The sequence below is a fragment of the Leucopleurus acutus genome (assembly GCF_964270905.1).
Source record: "Leucopleurus acutus genome assembly, chromosome: 19".
Taxonomy (NCBI): Eukaryota; Metazoa; Chordata; class Mammalia; order Artiodactyla; family Delphinidae; genus Leucopleurus; species Leucopleurus acutus.
Genome location: NC_139161.1, coordinates 11672962 through 11696206, shown reverse-complemented (window position 1 = coordinate 11696206; position 23245 = coordinate 11672962). Strand labels below are relative to the sequence as shown.

At 64.7% G+C, this 23245-nt stretch overlaps 1 protein-coding gene across 2 annotated transcripts in view; it reads right to left on the bottom strand.

The window, feature by feature from the left end:
* Positions 1-23245, bottom strand: part of BAHCC1 (BAH domain and coiled-coil containing 1) — a gene marked incomplete at both ends in the record, with an annotated part of 53789 nt that overhangs the window by 14344 nt on the left and 16200 nt on the right. Inside the window, 9 exons of one of the 2 annotated variants that reach the window (XM_082860270.1) lie at positions 517-1368; positions 2389-2776; positions 2955-3151; positions 3397-3555; positions 3708-3916; positions 4253-4361; positions 4644-6389; positions 9589-9723; positions 19778-19953. In XM_082860270.1, the coding sequence (XP_082716396.1) occupies positions 517-1368; positions 2389-2776; positions 2955-3151; positions 3397-3555; positions 3708-3916; positions 4253-4361; positions 4644-6389; positions 9589-9723; positions 19778-19953 (3971 nt within the window). The remainder of the gene's footprint in view (positions 1-516; positions 1369-2388; positions 2777-2954; positions 3152-3396; positions 3556-3707; positions 3917-4252; positions 4362-4643; positions 6390-9588; positions 9724-19777; positions 19954-23245) is intronic. The other variant, XM_082860271.1, reaches the window with a different exon arrangement.

Sequence of the window (23245 nt, the reverse complement as noted above, 5' to 3'; positions counted from 1 at the left end):
CTAGTGAGGCTGAGGGGGACGTGGGGGGTGCCACCTCCCCGGGGCCTGGGAGGCGAGAATTGCCACGTCCTGAGCTGGGCCCCATGCAGGCTAGGTTCGGAAGCTGCAGAACCCAAGGAAGTGAAAGCTTATAGCGAGAGCACCGTCTTTCCTACCCGCTTCCTGGCTGTGAGGCCGTAGTTTAGTGACCTGACCCCCCCCACCCCCACCCCTGTGGGCCTTGGCATCCTTGTGTGTAAACTGGAGACACCCTCAAGCCCCTTCAGGGCATCGTGAATACGCACAGCCACCTTTCTGACACCATCGTCAGGGTGCAGGCCTGGCCCTGAGGCCCTACCCCATGGCTCACCCTGCAGCCAGGGCTGGGGGTAACACCGTGTGGGCACACCTGCCTGGTTTCCTGACAAGGGGCCACATTGTGGGGACAACGGAGCAGGGCTGAAGGCCACTGGCCGGCTGACCCTGAGCCTATGCCCAAGGGTCCAGCTCCTGGGGCTCCGGAGGGATGGGGCTTACCTTGCAGGTCTGGCTCAGTCCTCTGCTGCTGGATTTCCAGGTCGGCCAGCTCGCTGAGCAGGGCAATGCCATGAATCCCTGAGCTACGGGGCAGGGGAGCTGTGCTGGGTGGCCCAGGGACAGTGGGGGGCTGAGGGTCCAGTGGGCTGACAGCGGGCAGATCCCCCAGGTTGATGGTGGCTGCCACCAGGGCGTCCAGACCCGGCAGCTCCCTGGGCGGCTGGCTGTTTTCGGGAGTCAGCCCCCAGTCCTCCTCTTCCTCCTCCTCCAGCTCGGCCTCCTTGAACTTGGCCGCCTCCTCCGCCTCTGCTTCTGCAGGGGCCTGCTGCTCACCCGGCTTGGCCTGATCCGGGGCACCCAGGCTCCTTGCCGGCTGCTCCATGGCCTGGGGGCTGGCCCCCAACGAGGGCCCCTGCTCTCCCTCCTCCCGTCCCTCCTCTGTGGTCCTCTCCTCTTGGGCCCCTCCCTGAGTAGAATCAGCCTGGCCAGTGGCCTCAGGTCCCCCTCCCTCGAGGAGGGCCCCACACCGCAGTTCTCGCAGCCCCTCCAGTGGGCTGGGGTCCGCTGCCTTCCCCGGGGGTCCCCGCTCGGCAGGGTTGGGGTGTGCGGCAAGGTCCTGGGTGGCCTCCCTGGCCCCTGAGGGCAGCCCAGGCTCCTCCAGGTTCTGGGGGCTGTGTGGGCCCAGCTCTCCGGGTGGGAACGTCCTGGCCAGCTCAGGCTGGGCCCCCGGCGGGGCGGTTTGCATAGTTTCGGGGTCCGAGAGGTCAGATGAGTGCACAATGCGGGGCAGGGAGAAGCCCGAGCCGGCCGCAGGGCACGTGTATCCGGGAGGCAGGTCTGCAAAAGAGGGCGCTGTCAGGAGAGAGCAGCTGGGGGTGAGGGTGACCTCAAACACCTCAGACCCACACCTGACGGGGAGGGTCCCCAGCCAACCCTCTGCCTGGGAAATGTGTGAGGCAGGAATGGGGACGTGGTATGTTGAGGGGGGCAGCGGGGGGCAGCAGGGGAGCACCGGGTGCAGGAGGGGAAGCCCCCAGGCCCTCCTCCTTGGCCAGGACAGCTGTGTGCTCCCCAGCTCGAGCCACCGCCTCGTGCGGGGGTAGGGCGGGGGTGGGGGGGTCCATGGCGGTCCCTGGAGGCCATCTCTGGTCTGTGTGGTGTGTCTAACCAGAAAAGGGGGATTTTAAAACAAGATACTTGAATCAGGGCTTTCCCTGAACCAGAACGAGCTGGCAGCCTGTCGGAGGCATTATGCCCCATTAACTACAATAAAAGAAAAAAAAAAAAGGAAAAAACTCTAAAAAAAAAAAAAAAACCCAACAACCTCGGATGGCTTCAGCCTCCTTCTTGTGGAACTGGGACGAATTTTATGTTCGCCACACGGGCTTCCCGTGTACACGCTCAGCCTAATTCAGAGAGAATCAAATAGCTGTGGAGGAGCTGCGGGGCGGAGGGTGGGAGGGCAGCTGCAGAGGCCGAGGCTGGGCCCGGACCCTCCACCACAGGCTGCCTCTCCTTGCCTTGGGCCCAAGTGGTGGCATTTCGGGCCCTGACAGTGAGGATGAGCTCCCTTGCCCAGCTTCGTGCCTGCTGCCCTGTGGTCCTGCCACTGTCCCCGGCAGGCCAGGCGCTTCCTTATCCACAAGGCTCCAGTGCCAGCCGGCTGGGCCTGACCTTCATCCTGCCCCATCTGCCAGGGGCGGGGGCCCTGAGTGCCTCCCCTGTGGGTCCCCCAGAAGGACTGTGGAGAAGAAGGAAGAGAAAGAGCAGAGGGACAGGCGACCTTGCCCCAGGCCCTACTGGGGGGACTGGGTCGGTGAGGACACCCTTGAAGGTGCTAAGCCAGGCAGCCCTGCCCACCAGACAAGTGACAGGCCTGAGTGGAGGGGGGCAGGCCAAGGCCAGCCCAGTGCCGCCCGCTCTCACCTGGTTCCAACGTGTTGAGGTCGGCTCCGGGCCGCTGGCCCTCCCCACTCTTCTCCTCGGCGCTGGGCAGCTTGGAGCCTGGCCCGGGGCTGCCGGTGGGGCAGACGGATAAAGTGCACGGGGCGCCAGGATGCGGCGGTGGTGTAGGGCAGCTGGCGGCGGGGGGCTTCGGGGCGGGAGAGTGGCAGCAGGGTGACAGCTTGGCAGGGCCTGCGGTGGCGGGTGAGGGGGTGCCCTTGGCCGTGGGGGTTAAGGCAACTGGCTTGTGGGTGGACTTCAAGGCCTTCTCCTGGGCGGGCTCCTCCAGCTCCAGGTGGCGGTCCTCAGGCTTCTGCTGTTGGGTTGGGGCAGAGGCTCAGCCCGGCTGGGCCCCCTGCTCAGGGCATCACATCAGCGTGGGGCAGGGGTGGGGGGAGTGTGCAGTGGGGACTCCTGGGCCAGGCCAGGTTGCAGCAGAGAGGCAGCCAGCAGTGTCCTGGGTCCCAGCTGGGTGTGGCCGAGGGGGCAGGTACCTGGAACTGGGTGGCCCGCTGCTGCTCCAGAGCCTGAGCGGCCCGCTGCTGCTGCTGCTGCAGGGCGTAGAGCTCCTGCTGCCGTAGGAACTGGGACCGCGAGTAGACAGGGAGCTGGCCTGGGTGCTGCATGTGGGAGGCAGGGCCCCGGCCCCCGTACATGGGGGGCCACAGTGAAGCCTGGTCCATGACATCAGCTGTGGGCCGGGCCAAAGGGCTCGTCAGCCCCCGGCGGGGACAGAGCGCAGGGCTGCATCCCAGCCACCGAGCTGGCCTCTGCCAGCCCTCACCTCCCGCTTGACCGCCTCGCACCTGCCTCCCGGGCTCTGGCCGGGTGCCTGCCTCCCTGTCCCTTCCCCTACCCCCGTGGGGGGCTGCTCCCTTCCTCAGACCCACTTCTGACAGCCGCACACGCGAACAGCCTGGCCCGGGGGGCCCTTACCAAGCGCGTGGGGGGCGGCGTGGGGCGTGGGCTCAGGAGGCAGGATGACGAGCTGTGTGGGGGCATCTTGGGAGAGGGGGAAGACGGGGGGCATGGAGCCAGGCACGGACGCAGGGAAGCCGGGGGGCAGGTTCTGGTGCAGGGCAGGGTGCCCGAGGCCTGGGGAGACAGGGCACTGAGGTCAGGCAGTGCGGGGCAGGAAGCAGGGCTCCAGGCTGAGGGCTGTCAGCCCCAGGCCAACAATGACCACCACGCCCGGCCAGGACTCTTGTCCTGCCCCATGCACCCCTACCTGCCCTCAGAGCACTGACCGTAGGAATGTCCCCCCATCCACAGGGAGGGGCTGCGGGTGCGGGGCAGCCAGGGGGGGTGGGCAGGGTGGGGATGGGGGGCTGGGTCCCCGCCCAGCTGGCTGCTCTGCAGGGAGGAGCCCCCGGCGATCATGAGATGGGGGGCCAGGTCTCCAGGGCAGCCGCTTGACGGGTGGATCCGGGCGAACTCCACGAGGTCCTTGTTGTCCCTGTACGTCACGGGGGATGGGTGGGGGCTCAGCACAGCTGCCACCCCTGGCCCAGCTGCTCCACCTCACCCCTCGGGGTCACGCTCAGCGCCAGAGGTATCTGTCCCAGCAGCAGTCCCCCAGCAGAAGGGGAATTAGCAGAGGAGGGAGGGGGAGTTAGCAGAACTCCCTCCAACAGAGACAGAAACCCCAGCAAAGCCTGGGGTGGGTGCACAGCTGTGCCCGAGACAGGCCACAAAACCTGACACAGCGGCCACTTAATCCCACACGGCAATATCGGCTGAGCCCAGAGGCACGGCCCGGACCCCACCCCGAAGGCTGCAGCCCGGTTCTTACTGCAGCAGCAGCTCACGGCCGGCGAGCCCCAAGCGGTCCTCGCACAGACGCACCCTTTCCTCCTCGGCCTCCAGGTCCAGAGCGTGGGCGGAGCGGGGCCCACCGCCAGCTGCACAGGTTAAAGATGGTAGAAAGGGGCGAGGGTTGGGGCGGCTGGGGAGCCAGCAGGAACCCTACTTCGAGCCAGGGGGGCTGACGAACTAAGAGAGGGTCTTCTGCCCCGTGGCCCTCGCAGGGAAGGGGCAGGGCAGGGCAGCCCTGGGAGGGCCTGGAGACATGGGGAGGTGATGGGCACAAAGGCCCAGGGCCCAGCCCTGGGAGCCTCAGGTGCGTGGATGAGGGCAGGTCAGCAACACAGCCCCACGCCTCCCTCTCTGTGGAGGGGCCATACCTTTGAAGGCGGGGGCTGCCCGGCCCTGCCGCCCTGTGTTGGCACTGTAGGCTGACTCCGCCCGGCTCACCGTGTCCTTCTGCCGGGCCAAGGCCACCGCAATGCCCACAGGCGGCTGCCGCACCTCCCCATCGCCATGCGGGGCGTCGTGCTCTCGGCTTCGGGCACAGTCGGGCCTTTCCATGTCGCCGGGAGCCTGGCCCGTGCCCTTGGAGGCGGGGAACTTCCCGTCCTGCTGGGCACAGCTGGCCTTCAGGCCTCCCAGGCCCACGAAGGGCACCTTCTGGCCGACGACCAGTGCTTGGTTGCTGTACTTGAGCAGGTTCTTCATGGCCGAGACCTCGTCAGGCGGGGCGGGCAGGTCCTGAGGCAGGAGGGCGGCCTGCTGCAGGGTGCCGCCAAAGGGGTCCAGGTAGGCGCCAGCCTTGCACTCCTCGCTGATGGCCACGGTGGCCCCCTGGCCCGACTGGACACTCCAGGGGGGCGGGGGCGGCCCGCCGTAGCCCAGAGACGCCAGCTCCAGAGACTTGCGCTTGGCCTCAGCCCCGCTGCCCCCCGGCTCTACCTCGGGGGCCACCGACTGCTGCTGATGCCGGATACGAGCCACCTTTTGGGCCCCGGGGGCACCCACAGGGGTCTCCTTGCTGGCAGTCTTGTCTAAAGTGCAGCAGGCCTGGGTGACTTTCCCGCCCAACGGGTCCTGGTGACTTGGCCGGGCGCAGTCCTGTGAGCGGGCGGGTAACTCAAAGTAGCCGCTTTTGTCCAGACCTGCTTTGGGGAGCCCCGGGAAGGGGGCCTCGGGGCCTGCGCTGTCCAGGTACTCCAGGCCCTTCAGCCGGGGGTTGAGGGCCGCCTCGAAGCTCCCGGGCCGCCGCTCGCCCTTGCCCTCGGCCTTCAGGTGGGCATAGGAGACCCCATAAAGCGCAGCATGGTCAGGCACTGCAGCCCCATCCAGGTGCCGGTCCTTGCCCTCACCCGCCACGGCACAGGCCTCGGCCACCTGGAACGGGCGGCTCTTGTCAGCCAGGTGTCCCACGGAAGGCACGAAGGTGGGCCCGCTGGCCTTCGGGTCCCGGGGGACTTTGTCCTGCAGGGGGCAGAGCCCATCCGGGCCCCCATGCAGCTGCAGGCAGGGGAAGGAGCCGGCGGCCGTGCTGAGGGGTGGGGGCGGCCCGGCGGGCAGGCCAGACGGCACCGTGTAGGGCACGGCATGGTGCAGCAGCTGCCTCCGCTCCAGGCACTCGCCGAAGGCTGGCCCAGGCTCCACGGGGCCAGCTGCCTCCTTGGTGCAGCGTCCGGAGGCCGGCACGCCCACACCCGGCCGCCCCAGCACACCCCCCGCGCAGCTGGCCAGCGCGGACCTGCCCAGCTCACCGTCGAGCACCTTGGTGTTGAGAAGGCAGGAGGCCAGGTGTTTGGGGCGGCCCTCGCAGGCACCCCGGGCCACGCCACCCTCCTTGCAGTGCGAGTCCCCCGGTACGGGCAGCACCAGCTTGTGCCGCCCCCTGACGACGTCCTCCTCCACCGCCGGCCGCTCCTTGCCCTCGGCCGCCTTGCCGGCTTTCTCTTTGCCCATGAGGAAGCGGTCGAACTCCTTGGCGCCCTTCTGCAGGTGGCCGGCCTCGCCCCGGTCGCGGCTGCAGGAGCCGATGGGGTGGCCGGGGGCGGCCCGGGCCACGCTGGGGAAGTTGTGGTTGGCGGGCAGGAGCGTGGGCTGGGGCGGCAGGTTGCGCAGGTAGAAGTTATCTGTGTGCCGAGAGAGCTGAGGTCACCGGGAAGCCTGGGGCAGGGGCTGGAGGGCTCAGTGCCCCCAAGACACTGTACCAGGTGCCTCCCCACTGCCAGCTGACACTGACCCACTGGCACTCTATGAGGAAGGTTTATAATTGTAAAATACACGTGATGTAAACATCACCACTTTAACCATTTTTAAGTGTGCCGTTCAGTGGTAATTAGTACACTCGTGTGATGCAGCCTTCACCCTTGTCCATCTCGGGAATTCTTCATCGTCCCAATCTGAAGCTCTGTCCCCATTAAACACTGACTCCCCATGCCCCAGAGCTTTTGACTTATGTTCAGCCCCTAGGAGATGGGAGCTGCAAAGAGCCCAGCCCCTGTGCCCGGCTGTACCCATGGAGATTAGTGAAGGGAAGGCAGGAGCGGGTGGCAGTGTGCCCTGACCAGAGCCAGGGGGTGAGGTCTGGGGCCACGGGCATCTCCCCCAACCCCACACGATGCTGGGGAAGTGTAGACTGGTTGGGTCTTTACACACAGCCATCAGAACCTTAAAAGCTACGGAGGCTGTGGGCTCACAGTTGGGGAATGGCTAAGTGCACAGCACACAGCTCAGGATGCCAAGCCACGTGGAGAGTTGCCTGAGAGACGCCCCTGTAAGCAGGACCGTGCACTGTGGACAGTAAAGTGGACAGCCTTTAGTAGCCCCCTGTAAGTGCTAAGACCCCCAGGAGGAAGTGAGGCCCAGGGCAGGTGTGTGTCTGAGAATGGGCCGGGTGTGAAGGACCAGGCCCACCTACCTCCTGAATACCCTGGGAGGCCCCCAGCCAGGCTGGGGGCCTAGGATCATTTAAAGAAAGGAAAATGGTCCCAGATGGCCGTCCCCACCTAGTCCACTATGGGCTCTCAATGCCTCTACAGCTCTGGGCCCATCCAGCTTGGGTGGGTGGCAGGTGTACCCCAGCTCCCTGCGCTGGGCCACGGCTTGCTGTCCAGCATGGGCCCTCAACCTGGGGTGCCTTGCTCTCTACCTGGGTCCCCAGCCAGCCCTGGGGACACCCACAGCTCCCTAAGCCTGCCTCTGGGGACCCTGGGGGGCCAACCCCATCTACACCCAGCTGGCACCCTGGATGGCATGGAGCAGAGAGGGAACAAAAGAAACCTTCAGAACTTGTAAAACCGTCCTGAGTCATGTAAATTACTTGTCAATTTCCTGCTAATTAAAGCAAGGGGGAAGAGTGTAGCTAAACCTAATTAGCTCAATTTCCAAAACCAAAGTGTTCTTGGGTGGGGCTCCACCACAGCACTGTGAAAGCCGGAGGCCACCAGCCAGGGAGTGCTCCTGGAAGCCAGGGGCCCACACCCTGGAGGGGGTCCCTAGCTGTGGGTCCGATTTCTGGGGCTGGGACCACCTGCTTGCTCCTGACAAGCACTGTCAGCAGCACACAAGCGGCTGATGTGGGAGTTTGAGGCGCTCAGCCTGAGGCCTGCGGGGGGGCTGTCCTCTGGGCAGCAGTGCACCTGGCCTCCAGCCCCGAGGAGACTTGGTTCCCTGGGAGCGTCCAGCGTCTGTCCCTACCCTTGATGGGGCTGGGGAGCTCTCCCGGCCCTGTCTGTAGGCGGGGTCTTACTTGCACCAATCAAAGCTGGCCAGCCCTGGGCTGGGCCAAGGCCTTCCCTAGCCCTGCCTGGACAAAGATGCAAGATGGGCTCCAGGACATAGACAAGCTGAGGTCACAGAGTGGGAGGCTGTGAGAAGGGGCTGGGGTCGGCGGTGGAAGGGCAGGAGGGCTGGCCACAGGCCCGCCCCCAACCTTCCTCGCAGGGTCACCTCTCTGGGGTCCCCTTCCTTCTGTGAGACCCTTCAGGACTCTCTCCTGCTTAGCTGCTGCCACCTGAAGCCGACCCCCACTCAGAGCCCTGATCTTGGGGATCCTTGGGCTCCCCGGAGCTGCTTCTGTTCTTATCCACCCTTCTTACCCAGGTGGTCCCTCTCCTTGGCCTGGGTCAACCTCTTAACCCACCCCTCTGGCACTGACCCCCCACCATGAATGTCCAGTCACCCCTGGGAAGGCAGGTCCCCCAGTCCCTCTGCATGGAAGCTGAACTCACCCCTCCCCTCTGAACTGCTCCTCTGCAGGTGCGCCGCCCTCCTACAGGCTGGGCCACAAATGGGGGGTTATCTGGGAACCCCCTGACCCTCATGCCCATTTCAGGTCTCCCATGGGATCCCATGTCCCCATTCAAGTCCATTATTTGTCATCTAAACACAGTAACTAACCGAAAAATCTCTCTGCCCCAGCTTCTTGGGCACCACCCCCAGAAGATCTTTATAAAATGCAAATGAGACGTCACCCCACCAAGGAAAATCCTGCAGACAGGGCACCAAGGCCTCAGGCCACTCCCCACACCTGTCTCATCTCCAGGTGGCTACATCTCCCACGGGCTCCTTGAGGCTGGGCCTTTGCACACAGACGTGTGAGTGTGTGCGTGCATGGCGTGAGCATGCCCTCTTCACGGAATGCCCTCCCCATGGCTCCACCAACCCCGCCTTCTCATCAGCAAAGCCTCAACCTCAGCATCCCCTCTCCAGCGACACCTCCTGCCAACAGGGTAGATGTTCCTCTGTCTGCTGGGGGCACACTATTGCCCCCCTTCCCTGCTGCCGCCCGCCCCCGCCACCACCCGTCCCCTGCCCTGTCTTGACCTCAGGCCCAGGTGTGGGGTGGGTCCTGGGCCTCGTGTTGCCTAGCTTGGTGAGGCATGAAGTACAGGCTTCTGGGGGGCCTTCCCTACTCCCACCCGATGTCCCTGGGACCCCTGTTGGGGCGGGGTGGGGGGTGCTACAGCAAAAGGCCAGGTGCTGAGGGACCTGGGTGCCACCCCTCAGGGCCACGGTTGTTTGCGATGCTTTCATCTGAGCCACGAGAGCTCAGGGAGCTCGGCTGTGTTTTCAGCGAGCTCGCCTGACCCCGGCATGTAACCTGCTGCTTGGCTGTGGTCCTGGGCCCTGCAGTTCAAAGTCTCCAGCGGCCTGAGAAGCAGGCCCACCCTCCTCCAGCCCCTATCCCTGCCGTGGCCTGAGACCTGGAGGTGAGGGTTCACCCAGGCTGGCCACCTTTACCTGGCACCCCAGAAGCCCCCAGCCCTGCCCTCCACCCCTCCAGGATGACCTGTGCCCCAGGCCCCACGCGATCCCTAACGGCCCCACACCAGCACTTGCCTTTCTGGGTTCCATAGAAACGATGTTGCCCATAGAGAACATTGCTGTTTCCATGGTGATCCAAGTGGCTCATGGGTAGGAAGGTAGATGCCAGACTCCCTGAAAATCTGGGGTACCCTGGAGCTAGAGAAGCAAGGAGACAGCTGTAGAGGCACCTCCAGGCCCCAGGCTCGCACCCGCCCTGACCCCAGGGAGGCGAGAAGCTGGCGGGTGGCCCGGGAGCGATGCCCCGTGGAGCCTGGTGCGTGCAGCCCGCCGGTGGGAAATCAACCCATCAATACATCATATTAACTCTGACTCGACTGATGCCATCCCTCCGGTGTGGCACAAATTGAATTGCTGATGGGCTGGGGAGAGCGTGGAGGAGGGAGGAGGGAGCCTTTGATTTTTCACCCAGCAGCACTTGGCAGCGCGGGAGCTTTGAGGCAGGGCAACAAAAGGGGCTCTGGAGAGCATCTTGGGAGGAGGGAGATGCGGTGGTCACACACAGTGGACAGAGGCCCTTGCAGCCCTGGCTGAGCTTCTGGCCAGGAGGGGCAGGGCTGGACACGACCTGCGCCTGCACCACCCATAGCCTCCCGGTGAGCAAGTGGCTCTGGGGTCAGTGACCCACACCCCGGGCTGACTTAGTTGGGTGTGACAGGCTTCTGCCTTGCTGGAGGCCGCAGGCATGGGGCTCTCCACCAGCCGGGCCTCCTCTGTGCTGTGAGATCTGCAAAAGGAGCTGGTGCCCAGCCGTGGCAGCATCGCCCCCAGGAGAGTTCCCTGCATCGGTCCCCAGCCTGAGACCCTCCCTGGAGCTTCCCAGTCAGGTCAAGCAGGCCCCTCTCTGTCCCTCTGAGGGGCCTGGACTTGTCCTCCTGGCCTGGCCCTGCCCAGCACAGGAATACCAGCCACACCCTGGACCTCACTCTGGCCACCTGGGACACACACCCTGCCCCCCAGAAGGGATGAAGACAGACAGAACTAACACTTGGCCGGGGAGGCCCATCTAGGCACTGGCGTCCTGGCCAGGCACATCCAGGGGAGGTGTGTCTGCTGGACGCCCAGAGCTACCAGCCACTTGGAATGTGGCTCCTCACAGCTGGTCCTTCCCCACCAGGCCCAGCAGTGAGGGGGCAGGGGTGGGTGGAGGGCCTGCAGCTGGGATGGCCGAGTCGGCTGGGCTGGGGTGGGCAGGACGCTGTCTTACTCCACAACTCATGCTTCGAGCTAATGCTCTGAACATTTTCCCCATGGAAAATGAGTCCCAGAAGAGTTTGTCTTGGGGACCCCATGATTGTCCCAAGAGTGACCGGCTGCTGGGAGCGGCTTCCCACCTGACTTCTGGGGCTCCTGGGCTTTGACGGGGGAGTAGGAGTCACTGGGTCTCCCCAGGGAGCAGTGGCCTCAGGGACAGGGAGAGGGAGGGGCTGGAGCAGGGCCCTGAGGCAGCAGTCCCCGAGGGGACGGCGCGGGTCGCAGGGCAAGTGTTTGAACAAGGTCATAACTGTGCCTTGAAACAAGGGAGCTGCGAGCCCCATGCCTGGGGAGCAGGGGTGCCAGCACCCCACTTAGTGCGTCGTGTTGAAGTCACGGATGAGTCTGAGTCAGGGAGTTCCGTGTGAACCTGCTCATTAACTGTTTTCCAAACTCCTTTTAGGACAGAAGCCCTTTGCCGTTTCAGTGGAACTCCTTGTGGCAACTCATGGCCGCACGCTCCGCTCCACTCCACAGAATACACGAGACAAACACCTTTCCAGAAGGGGAGGCTCAGAGCCATAGCACAGACCTCCAGGCCCCCAGGCCCTCAGAGGCCCGGAGGCCGGCCTGCCATGTTGCTGCAGCTGTTGAGATGGAGAGTGAAGGCCGGCTCTGTCTCAGTGCTGGGGGCATCTGTGGGGGCATAGGGGGCAGCCCTGGAGCTCACCGTGAGCGTGGGGGGCCCAGAGGCCCCTTGGCAGGTCTGAGGCTGAGGGGGAGCTATGCCAGCGTGGGTGGGGCTGTGGAACCCAGCTCAGAGGTAGGGATGGACGAGGAGCCCCAGGAGTACCACTCAGAATGGGAAATGGGCAGGCATCCAACAGGGACACTCTGGGATGCCCCAGGATCAAGGCCCCCAGTCCAAATGGCGCACCCTGCACCCTGCTCCTGGCAGCCCCCTCGGCAGTAGCCACCGTTCAGCCCTAATGACACAGTGTCACGTTCTCTAGCCCAGGGGATCTGAGGTCAAGCTCTGGAACGCTTATCCCCAAGAGGTGCTCCACGCAGAACACGGCCCGTGCCAGCCCCATTCGGAGGCTCTCCACCAGCGTGCACGTTGTGAAAGCTCTGAGAAGTCCCAAGACGTCTCCCCACTGGGGGTTCACATCCCAGGCCCATCTGAGGACGCAGGGAAGGTGCCCACCGCCCCCCAGGCCTGTCCCCCTGCAGCCCCCTCCTGCGAGGGCACGGCTGAGTTCGGAGAGCCTGGCCAACTGGCCTGGTTTGTGTGCAGAGACACATCTGGAGCAGATGTTCCCTAGATTAAACGCAGCTCCTGGAAGACTTGACAAAAGCAGAGAGCCGGACGGGGGTGGGGCGGGCCAGGGCAGGGGGGCAGAGGCCTGTGTGTGTAGTGTGGGGAGCGGTTAAACCACCACAGCTGTCCTCCTTTAATTGGCTGCTGTTAAATGTTTTACGGGGCCTCGTTTTGGTAAACAGAAGTCTGTAAATTCCTCCTTCCCAGACGCCGTTTCCCAGGCACAGACCCCCATGACCCCTCGGGAGGTCTGGGCCTCCCGCCCACCCGCCCTCCGGGAAGCAGGCATTCAGCTGGCCAAGTGGTGGGCTCCTTCCTGCCGCACCCTTTGGGGGCAGTGGGAGGGCGATGGCCATGCACGTCCTTCCACTTCTGACCCGGAGATGGTGGCCAGGGATGAGGGGACAGAAATCTACCAGGGGCCCTTCCCCCATCTCCAGCCTGCCTGAAGCCCCACCCTCTGGGACCCCAGAAGGGGAATTAAGGTTCAGGGAGGAAGGAGGGAGCAGCTGGGGGAGACGGAAGAAGAAGCAGAGGGGGTATGGGCCAGGGCTGAGTGGGGCGGCCGGGGCGAGTGTGAGGAAAGAGGCCCGGACGGGTGGGTATCTGGGGTGGGGGGCAGCGAGGGAGGAAGGGGAGAAGTCCTTCCAGCCCAGCCACAGAAAGGACCCTTTCTTCTCCCAACAAGACTGTACTCTCTGAACTGAAGAAGAAAATAAAAAATGATTTTCATGAATCAGAGCAGCTGTTCTGAAACCAGAAGCCAGGGCCGCTGCGTCCAGCCTGGGAGAAGGGGCTTCTGCAGAGGAGAACGTGGTGGTAGTGCAGGGCTCTCGAGGGGGCTCAGGGAGCAGCGGACGGGTGTCAGAGTTCCTCTACCCAGTACTCTTTCAGGGGTGGTGTGGTCCAGAACCCCGTCATTCCCAGGCCCTCACACCCCTTGAGGTCGGGCTACTGTGATCACCCCAACTGACACGCGAGCTCACGCTGTATCCCTGGGCCCTGCTGCCCTCGGAGCCCTGGAGGCCCCTGGTGAGCTCCGGGGAGAGGCCCTGGGCCTCAGGGAACACCTCACTGAGGATGCCCCCCATCCTGGCCCCACGCTCTGAGTCGCCAGGAGGCAACCCAATCCTGTGACATAAGTGGCAACGGAGGACAAAAGGTTGACGCCATCAGCACCTAATGAGGTGCAGTGAAGTGGAAGCAGTCTTGAACGGGGCAGGGGCAGCACAGACCAGGTCCTTGGGCTGCTGGGACGCCCCGGCACCCCGCCCCCAGCATCCCCTATGGTGGGAGTGCTCCTGGCCAGGTCCTGGGGGAGGGGTGCATGGCCAGCCAACAGAGGACCAGAATCCCTGGAGCGGGGTGGGGGTCAGGGGTCCTCCCACCACAGGGTCCCTCGAGATCCCCACCCCCAGGCCCACAGAGCTCAGTGCAGACACTGAAGGCTTAGCAAACTCTTCCAGGGGCCTGACGCACAGGGCTCTGATCACCCCCATGCTACCAGGGTCCTGCCCCAGCTCCCTGTACGCACACCCACGAGGGCAAGGCCTTCTGCAACGGATGCCCCCTGCCCCCCATGCCACCTTGACAAAGGCATTGCCACCTCTCTGGAGGCTCAAGTTGCTAGAAAGTTCTCCCCACCACTGAGCCCTGAGTTAAGGCCAGGGGCTGCCAGCAGGGTTCTGGCATCAGGTCCCAAGGGCAGCTGCCCGCAACATGACTGGCTCGGCCCCCAACCCCTGGGACCAGGAACCATCCTTTTACATAGCCAGCCATTCTGGGCAGGCTCTGGGAAACCTGGATCGGACCATCTCAACTACCCATCTCCTCTGGGTTGGGGCCACCCTCCAGGGCTCAGCAGAGGCTAAAGCCCCTCTGGATAGAGCCCCACCAGACCACGCCATCCCCCCACCCGTGTCCTGCCAGCCCTGACAGATCCCATCCTTTCTCGACCCACAGCAATCCCCGCAGACACCTAGGCAAACCACCCTTGCTCCTGGGGCCCTGCACACTCCTGTCATTTTGAATTCTGCCACACGTGCCAGGCTAGGGGTCCCAACCCAATGCCCAACACTAACTGGGTGCTGGCTCTCTCCCATGTGACACCCCTTTCACTCAGGGTGCCAATGGGTTTCGACTGTGGTGCGTAAGACTACTAAACGATAGTGACCACCCAGAATGCTGGATTAAGAAGGATTCTGAGGCTGCATCCACATGCAGTTTAGAAAGTGCTGTGACTGACTAATAATGTCTGCCCTGGGTACAGGAGGGGCATTGGCAACAAGTTGGGAGGACGCTTGCCACCACCCCTGCTCTAGTATCTGAAGTGGGTAACCTTGCAACAGCCCCCTCCCCATGTCCTCCCTCTTCCTTGCCAAACACTCCAGCTTCTGTCCATAAGCCCTCTCAGGTTTACAGTGGTCAGAACCCATGGGTGTCCAGGCCGTGCATCAAAGTGCAGCTCCCAGGACCAACCACCCTGGGCTTTGCTGGGAGGAGCCTAGCGAGACCCCTTCTGGGGCTGAAGGTGGCTTTGGAAGCTGGGCCCCTCAGGGAGTGGCCAGGCCTCAGCCTCTCACAGTTGGGGGCTGGGGTGGGGGCCCGAGGGCGGCACAGGATGATTCCTGTTCCACTCCATCCCATCAGAGTTGGCCCACCACGCACGCACACTGACCCCCAGTCACCCCAGGTTTGGGCCTGGCAGCCTTGGTCTGTTCCCAGGCCGGGAGGAGTGGCTCAGAGCCGGGGGAAGGTGCCAGGCTGCCGCGGGCACCTCTGGAACAAAAGCAGCGGGCAGCTAGCCCAGGAGCCAGGCGGTTGTGCACAGTCCTGGGCTCCTGGCACGTGCTGCGCAGGGAGGAGCTGGGCTCAGGCCGCACAGAGCAGAGATGCAGGGCTCGGCAGCAGTCCCTGCGAGGGAGCAAGGCCTGCGGGCTGGGGAGGGTTGGGTCCCAGGGCTCGCTGCAGGACTAAAGATGGAGAAGATAACAGAATCTCAGAGCTTGGAGCTGGGAACAAGCTGGCACGACCTCCCAAACCCTCACGAACACCCCAGCCGGCAGCTCTGACTGCCAGGGAGCTCAGCTGGAGGGAACCCTTGCACCGCCCCTGCCCAGGCCTCCTGCACCCGGCTCCGCACGCTGCCTTCTTGCACACTCCAAGCCTTGCCTCCCCCCGCCACCACCCCGGGGTGCCTAAGACACGGGGCGTGGGGCCGCAGGAACAATGCAAGCCAGCCCCACACCTGGATGTGACACCAGGCCTCTCCCCAGCCCTGTCAGGCCCAGGGCTGCCCACACACACCCCTGCTGCAATGTCAGCGCAGGAAGGCACCACGGCCCCCGGCCCAGCAGTGGACAGTTGCTACAGGGGACCTGCAAGGACAGAGGGGTCCCCAGATGCTGAGACCCCGATGAGGAGGCGGGCTGACGCAAGGCCAAGTGAGGGGCCAAGGTCACAGGGAGGGCTGGCCCAAGAAGGCTCTGGAGGGGGTCAGAGGTCCAGACGGGACAGGCCTCCTTCTGACTAAGATGAAGCTGGCGGGAGAGGGCCTGTCTGGCAGGGCAGCCCTGATCCCCACATCTGGATCTGGGTAGCTCGGGCCCTTCCCCCATGCTGTCCAAGATCTCAGAGGAGCCAGCTGCTCCCACTGACCCAGCTCCTCGCCTCCAGCATGGGCAGGGACAGGTGGGCAGAGTGAGGGGTGCCGCTTAGACGTGGGGGCATCTTCACTGGGCTGGGGGGCAGTGATCGTCAGTGGTCCTGTGGGGGCCGATTCAGAGGCCATTTTGGCCACCAAGAAAACTGAGGCCAGGAGAAGGGGTTGGAGCTGCCAGGGTCTGGGGGAAAAGGACCAGGTCCAGGGCAGGGACCTGCCTCAGAGAAGGGCTGGTGGAGCGCTCGTCTAGACGGTGTCACCACACACAGATGGTGACACTGGCTGGGACCTTTGTCCCTCACACAGACATGCTCCCAGAAGCCCTGGTGAGCCCTGAAGCCTCAGAGGGGACAGAGGGGGACAGAGGGACAGCTGACAGGGCTCAGGGAAGCTGGGGCTCCGGGAACGGCAGGGGGTGCCCAGTGGCCCTTTGGTGCAGCCCCTGCCCCCACTGGAGGTCAGCCCAGCCTTGGATGGAGAAGTGGCTGCCGGGGTGGGTGCGGCTCTGACAAAGAGGCCAGGCAGGCTAACGGCCAGCGCTGGCACATGTGCCTGCTGCCTCTCGAGGCTCCCCCTCCAGGTGGCACAAGAGACCATAAGTAGCCCAGGCTGTGGGAGCACAGCAGCTCCGGCCCCCATCCCTCCCCAGCTGAACCCCCAGGAACAGAATCCCCTTTCATGGCCCTGTGGGTGGTCCCACCAGGCCACCGGGGGTGGGGTAGGGAGGGAGGGGGCCAGGCTTGCTGACAATAGGACCAGCTGTGCTGCACCCCACCCCCGCTAGGACCCACCCAGGACAGGCTGGCTGGACACTGGTTCACCCCTGCCTTGGGCCAGTTCCGCCGCCCACCCCACCCCAGGCCCCAGAAGGGAAAGTCTAGTCTCTGGCAGGACCCCTCACTTGGGTGAACCTGGGGGGCCAGGAGGCCCGAGGGCTGCACAGACAAGCTCTGCCCCAGGCCAGATGTTCCTGGGCGGCTCCTCCAGCTCCGGGGTGCTTCTCCTGCACCCCAGCTGCTCCACCAGGGAACCAGGAAGCTCTGGCCCCTGCTCTAGCAGTTGTCCCACAGATGGTGGACTGGGTCCACCCACGGAGAGCTGGGGGGCCCTGCCTGGAGTGGAAAGGCGCCTGGGCCCATACCCCTCCTGGCCCCCGCTGACATCCCCCGAGCCCATCCTGGCCTCCTTGCCCTTAAGCTAAGAACCCCTTCAAGGGCCTAGCCCTGACCAGCCCCAGGCTGGGGAGGGGGCGGCAAGCAGGCTTTGCCAGGCACCTGTCTTCCCACCCATCCCGGGGGTGGTGAAAGGATGAGGGTGAGGTCAGACCTCTGAGCAGCCCGCCCAGGCAGCCCACCGTGCCTGCCGGCCCCCGCTCTCCAGCCATGTCGCGTGCCCCCCGCCCACCTCTCCCCCCTTTCCCCTGAACACACACGGCAGAGAAACAGGCCCCAGCACGCAGGGAGCCAGCTGGCACCCAGTCAAACTAGCAGCCCGGCAAGCTGCCAGGGCAGCCCGCCAGCAAGCACTGCCACTCGGCCCCGCCCGCCCGCCCGCCCGCCGGCCTCTACACTGGGAGCTCACAGCGAGGCAGCCACACCACGTGGCCTGTCGGAGCGAGGCTGCAGAGGGCGGAGGGCAGGGGAACCCCGTAGGAAGGGGATCCCAGGCTGGGCAGCCTACCCGGAGGCAGAGAAGGGGGGAGTGTGAGGGGGAGACCGAGGCACAGGCCTGGGAGGTGGTGTGGTCCCCAGGACAGATGCACTAGCTACCTCAGGTGGGACCCGGCAGGTTGGGGTGCTCTCCCCGGGGGCTGCTGCTCTCCCACACTCATCTTTAGCCCCGGATGGGCCCTGCTCCCCACCCACCCCATGTTCCAGAGGCTGTGTTGAGGTGGGAGGTTCGGAGGCCCCATCTGCTTCCCCTTGTCCTGCATCCACCAGTGTTTGCCCACTGAGCCCAGTGCCCCACACGCGTGCCCTCCCCCGTGAGACCATGGGCACGTCCAGCCTGAGGAGGACCCGGGGCTGTTTCAGGGCTGCTCAAACTGCCCTTGCCTCGAAGTAGCTGCCTCCCCAACATGCAGGATGGGTAGGGTGGGTAGGGGGCCGGCACAGCCAGGGTGCTACCCCCACGCTGGTCCCATCCCACTGGGTGGTGACAACTGTCACTGCCAGGTGGCTCTGAGGCTGTGGCTGTTCGCGGCGGGGTGTCCCACAAGCAGCTCCGCCGAGGCAGCCGTTGGCCGGGGGAAGTGAGTGTCTGGAGGCCGTTGAGGGTGCTATCTGCAGGCTGCCTCCCACCCGCCTCTCCCCAGCAGTCCCCAGAGGGGCAAGACAGGGGCACCTTCTCCCCGGGCCCCAGGGCAGGTGGCACTGCCCACAAACTGCCCTCCTTGCCGGCAAGGTCCCCAAGGGTGGGCCGGAGCGGCGGGGGATATATGTCTCCTGACGCAGAGCTCTGCCATCCTGACCCTGACCGGGGCCACCGTTGCAGCCAGCCTGGCTGTGCCCACACACCTGTGGCTGGGCCAGGGCAGGGCAGCGGCCGGTAGTTCGGTCGAGGTGGTCCCACATGGCTGCTGTGGGTATCCCCTGCCCTCGCCACAGCAATCGGCCCTCTCCTCCCTCCCACAGACGTCCTGGGAGCCAGATGCTCCCACCAGGGCCAGGAGTGTGCCTGACAGCCACAGAAGGCGGAAGGGCTGGAAAGAGCAGGGGAGCGAGGGGTGCCACGAGCCTGTGGGGTCCACCCATGGCCGGCCCAGGAAGCCCCGAACCAGGGCCTGGCACTGTTGCACCAGGTCTCCCCCGGGGAGGCTGCTAAGAGGCAGGGGTGGGAAGCAGGCAGCAGAGGTGTCTCGGCCAGGGAGCCTGCTCTGCCCACCTGGGTCCTCAGGGCCAGCCCGGCCTCCCCTCCACCGGGGAGGAGAACTGCTCCTTATCGCCTGCCCAACATGTGCGCTCCACACGGCGCTTAAAGCCCAGATTATTTTAACAACTGTCCCTCACTCGTCACCTGTCCTGTTTGGAAAACAGCCCCTTTCTTGTTGCACAAAGAGAAGTTTCTCTCGCTCTCCAGCAGCACTGGGCGCTAATCTCCCTGCCTGGAACGCGGGTGGCAGCGGGCGCGGTGTGTGGGTCCACGTGCTCTGCAAACACAACGCCCGCTGCTCAGCAGTCATTGAGTTACGGCGGTGCCGGTGCCAGGAGCGGAGAGCCCTCTGTGCCCGCTGCCAACTGCAATTACCTCTCCGTGTGCCAGCCGCTGTCGGGTTTAACCCTTCCCACGCTGTGGTGGCCAAGCCAATACCAGGAAGCTCGGGTGGGGGACACTGGGGCCCAGGGCCTCTGCCCACGTCACAGTGCCCAGGGGCTGAGCGGACAGTGGGGAGCTGGGCGGTGCAGAGCTCTGTCCCTCCCTGGGAAAGCCAACGGGAGCCCCAGGGTCCTAGAAGGGTCTGCAGGGGCCCTTCTCCAGCTACGAGGCCTGAGACACATGAGGCACCTACTGTGTGTGTGAGGCTGCAAGCGAGGGGGAGGAAGGGGCCGGGAGGGGCTCTGTTCTCGGCCAGGCCCCCGGGGTGGCAGCTGGAGTCTGCTGACAGCTCTCTCCTCCCCACCCCTCCCTCCCAGCTGACACATCTGGAGCCCATGCCTCCCCGAGTCTAGGAGGTGGGCGCAGCCCTGCCCGGCCAGCCCAGCTGTGTTCCACATTTCCTCGGCTCCCCAGAGCCTTCCTGGCCCCACCCCCTTCTTCCCTCTCTGACCATCTCTGGTGCACATCTGGCCAGGATCACTGACTGGCGAGACTGGCCCCCTGTTTCCAACCAATTACCACCTCCCCCGTGGGGGCTTCCTCAACAGGGAGGCAGCCCCTCGCCAGAGTGCTTGGCATGGTCTGCCAGCTGGCTCTTGCCAGCCACAGCGGGGGAGCCCTTTGCCTCACCACTGGCCCTGGGCACCACAGTCAGTGGCTCCAGCCGCGCGGTGCGGCTGGGAGCCCCGGCCCCGACTTACCTTCGTGGGAGTGGGAGAACCAGATCTGGGAGGTGGTGGGGTGGGAGCCACGGTAGGCCTGATCCGAGGGGGAGGGGTTGGGGCCACTGGGATGCGCGGAGGCCGCTGAGCCCAGACTGCTGGTGAGGAAACTGCCCATGAAAGAGGAGGCCGGAGAGTTCCCCATCAGGCGGCTGCTGGCTGTGGACACAGGGGGCAAGAGTGAGTCTGGGCAGGGACAGCGCTAAGGAGCCCTTCTCCAGGGCTGACTATCAGGTCCCAAGCTCCCTGGGCTTCTGTCTTCAAACAGCCAAGAAGCCAAGGTGGGAGAAGCTGCCCGCTCAGGCCCCTGAGGCCCTGACACCCTCTTGTTACTGCAAAACCCCCAAGAATGGCACTTTTGCCGAATGACCTACCTTCACCCCCACCCCCATCAGCCAGGTGCCACGTACTGTGGGCCCCAGGGCCTGTAGGAAACAGGTGGCCCTGTGGGCGGGCCTTCGACTCGGAGGCTCTGACTCTGACTCTCGCAGGCCAAGGCCTCTTAGCTGCCGGCAGACCTGCTAGAGTAGATACCTCCTGGATAGGTCCAGGAGCAGCAGGTGCACGGCAGTCTCTGCCCACCGCCTGGGTGGCACTGGGAGGGCCGGCCTTTCCCCCAGGCAGCATCTTCAACCTTCTCCCCAGGTCCAGTTAACCACCTCATCAGACTGGGGTGCCCTCTCCCAGGTGACCAAGAAAAGGAACGAAGGCAGAGGAAGAGAGACATGCAAGAGGAGCCTGAGGATGGAAGTGTCAGCATCTGCTTTAACGCCCCCAGGGTTGCTCAGGGTCAGGCCCTGACCGGCGGCAGCGGGATGCAGGCAGTCACTTATGGTCCAGGACACTCCTGGCGTTTCCCTTGGCAGCCAGCCTCCGTAGCCTGCTCACCTGCACCCTCCGACACTGTATACCCTATCTGCCCAAGCCCAGCGCCCAAGGCCAGGATGATCAAGCCTCCTCAGGTTACCGTGGCGACCAGTGGATCGCATAGGAAGGATGTACACAGAGTACTCCACGCAGAGCAGCACCCGGTGCCTGGTGGGTGGTCTGGGCTGCACTGCTCAGCCCCCACCCCAGCAGGGCCCCCGGCACCTTGTCTCCTCTACTCCATGGGCAGAGAGCCTAGCTTGGGACCATCCCAGGGGACAGGGGACTGGAACCTGGGGGCTCACCATCCCATTAGGCTGAGTGTAGGGGCCTGGCGGGGTTTGCAAGGGTTTTGGGGGCCCCAGAAGGCTGCAGGCCCGGCCCAAGGTGAGTCAGGGCAGCTGTTTCCCTGCCCGGGAGGCAGGGGGAATTTGTGAATTTGTGATGCCTCATCCAGCCTGGCTTGGCCCTGGGAGCTTCCCAGACACCGGGTGACTCAGCAGAGAGGCGGCACGGCCCTGAAGCGGGGGAGAGGGAGGGGCTGCCCCGCCGGGACCCTGGCAGCTCCCCTCCCCTTCCCTCCACTCCCGTGCGGGAATGGGACATGTGGACGAGAGAGGCCTCTCCTGGCCACGGGCCTCAGAGGAAGAGTCTGTGAGAACTGCCGGGCACCAAGGTGTGAACTGACCTCTGTGGTGGGTGTCAGGCCAAAGGGAGACCGTGCGAGGACCCAGGGGCAGGGGGCGAAGGTGCCCAGGAGCCAGGGACTTCCCAGACCGCAAGGCTGGGGCTTCCACGGGCCCCAGCCAGACCACAGGCATGTCCAGCCGGGGAGGGGACCCTGGGCTGGGAAGGGAAGTGCTGGACTCCCAGGCGGGCGGGTAGAGCCTGCAGGAGATGGAGGGCGGCCCCTGCTGTGCTCCAGGGACCCTGGAGGCAGAGGGCCATGCCTGTGGGATGACTGAGGCCTCTTCCTGCCTCGCCCGGGCCCACCCCATGTCCCCCAGGCCTTCCCACCCCCGCACCCTCCCAGGGAAGTCCCTCCGCCCTGCCCTTCCCGGGGACAGTGGGAAGCAACCGAGTCCAGGAGTCGGTCTGGATAAAGGATTTCTCCAGGAGCTTGGCCTGAGAACCTTGAGTTCTCCCACACCACGGTGGGCGGGGGCAGTGGGCAGGCCCCAGGCTGGGTGGAAGAAGCGGCCTGGCGTCCCACAGGGCCCTTCCGGTTTGAGGATCCAGGGAAACCGAGGCTCAGAGGCGGCCCCCTCACAGGGTCTCCCACACCGGGGGGCCCTGCACGGGCAGCAGGCCACCTCTGCAGACCCACCACCCACACCCCCAAGGACCACCCACCTGGGGCAGGGGCAGGTAGGAAGCAGGCCTGAGGCCCAGAGGGGTGTCTGACCTGACTGGTCCCCTAAGCTGGAATTGGGGTGGGGGTGGGGGAGGCATGGGACTTCATGCCCTCCTCCCCCGGGAGACCGATCCTGGCCCTGGGTGGGGACTCTCAAGGGTGCCTGTTTTGACACCATCCCAGAAGGGGGTCCCACTGCATGGGAGATTTGTGGGGGTTGTTGCAGCTCAGCTGGCCCCAGTCCCGGCTCTACGGGGCAGGGGACAAACCAGTAACAGGCAGAGTTTCCTGCTGTGTGCCTACCTTGCCCCATGCCAGCCAGTCTCCCAACTTGGGGGACCCTCTTGGGGCCCTTCCTGAGTCCATAATGAAGGAACCTCTGTCCCAGAGTGTGGTAAGTGAGCAAATGGGACAGCGCTCCAGCCCTGCCCTCTGGCCTCGGTTCTGGGCTCTCCAGGGCCCCCCTTTGCTCCAAGCCTTCCGGGCTGCCCCTGCCGCTCCACCTCTCCCAGCCTCGTGGGCAGCTTGCAGCCCCCTGTGTCCTGCCTCAGTCTGGGCCATTTATCTGGGGTGTCTTTTCCTTCCTTTTTCCTTTCATGTTGAAAACGGAAGAGGCTTGTCACATGAATATTATGTCTTTATATCTTCACTGTAAGACGTTCCAGTGATAGACACAGCAAGGAAGGAAACAGAGGTCACGGGAGACCCCACTGCCCTGGGGCAGAGCCACACACGTGTCCCAGGGACCACCTTCTGGGCACTCACCCACTCGCCCTGGTGGGAGACCTGTGCAGGTACCCAGGTGGCCTCTCCTCTGAAAACCCCAGCCCACGGCAGCAGGTCCTGCCAAGGGCTCTCATACTCTCTGACCAGCAGGCCAGCCCTGGGGGATGCACGCTGGGCAGGTGCAAAGACAGCTCCCTGACGGGCCCCCCAGCCTGGGCCCTGCACGATGGGGCTCCATGAGCCTTGCTCTGAAGGGGTCCGTTTCTCCCCCGCCATCCTGGGCTAGAAGTTTGGAAGCAGACAAAGTCCTACAGGCTTTGCTGGGCGGGCACTGCCACGGTGGGTGTGGGGGAGGGGACTGCTGGTACCCAGAGTCCCCCCATCCCCCCCAGCTGGCCCCTGACCCTCAGACAGAGCGTGCGGGCTCCTGTGTCACTTCCACCTCCAAGGAGTTTGGCCATGGCACCGTGCCCAGCCAGCAGAGGCGTGGGCAGACCTGG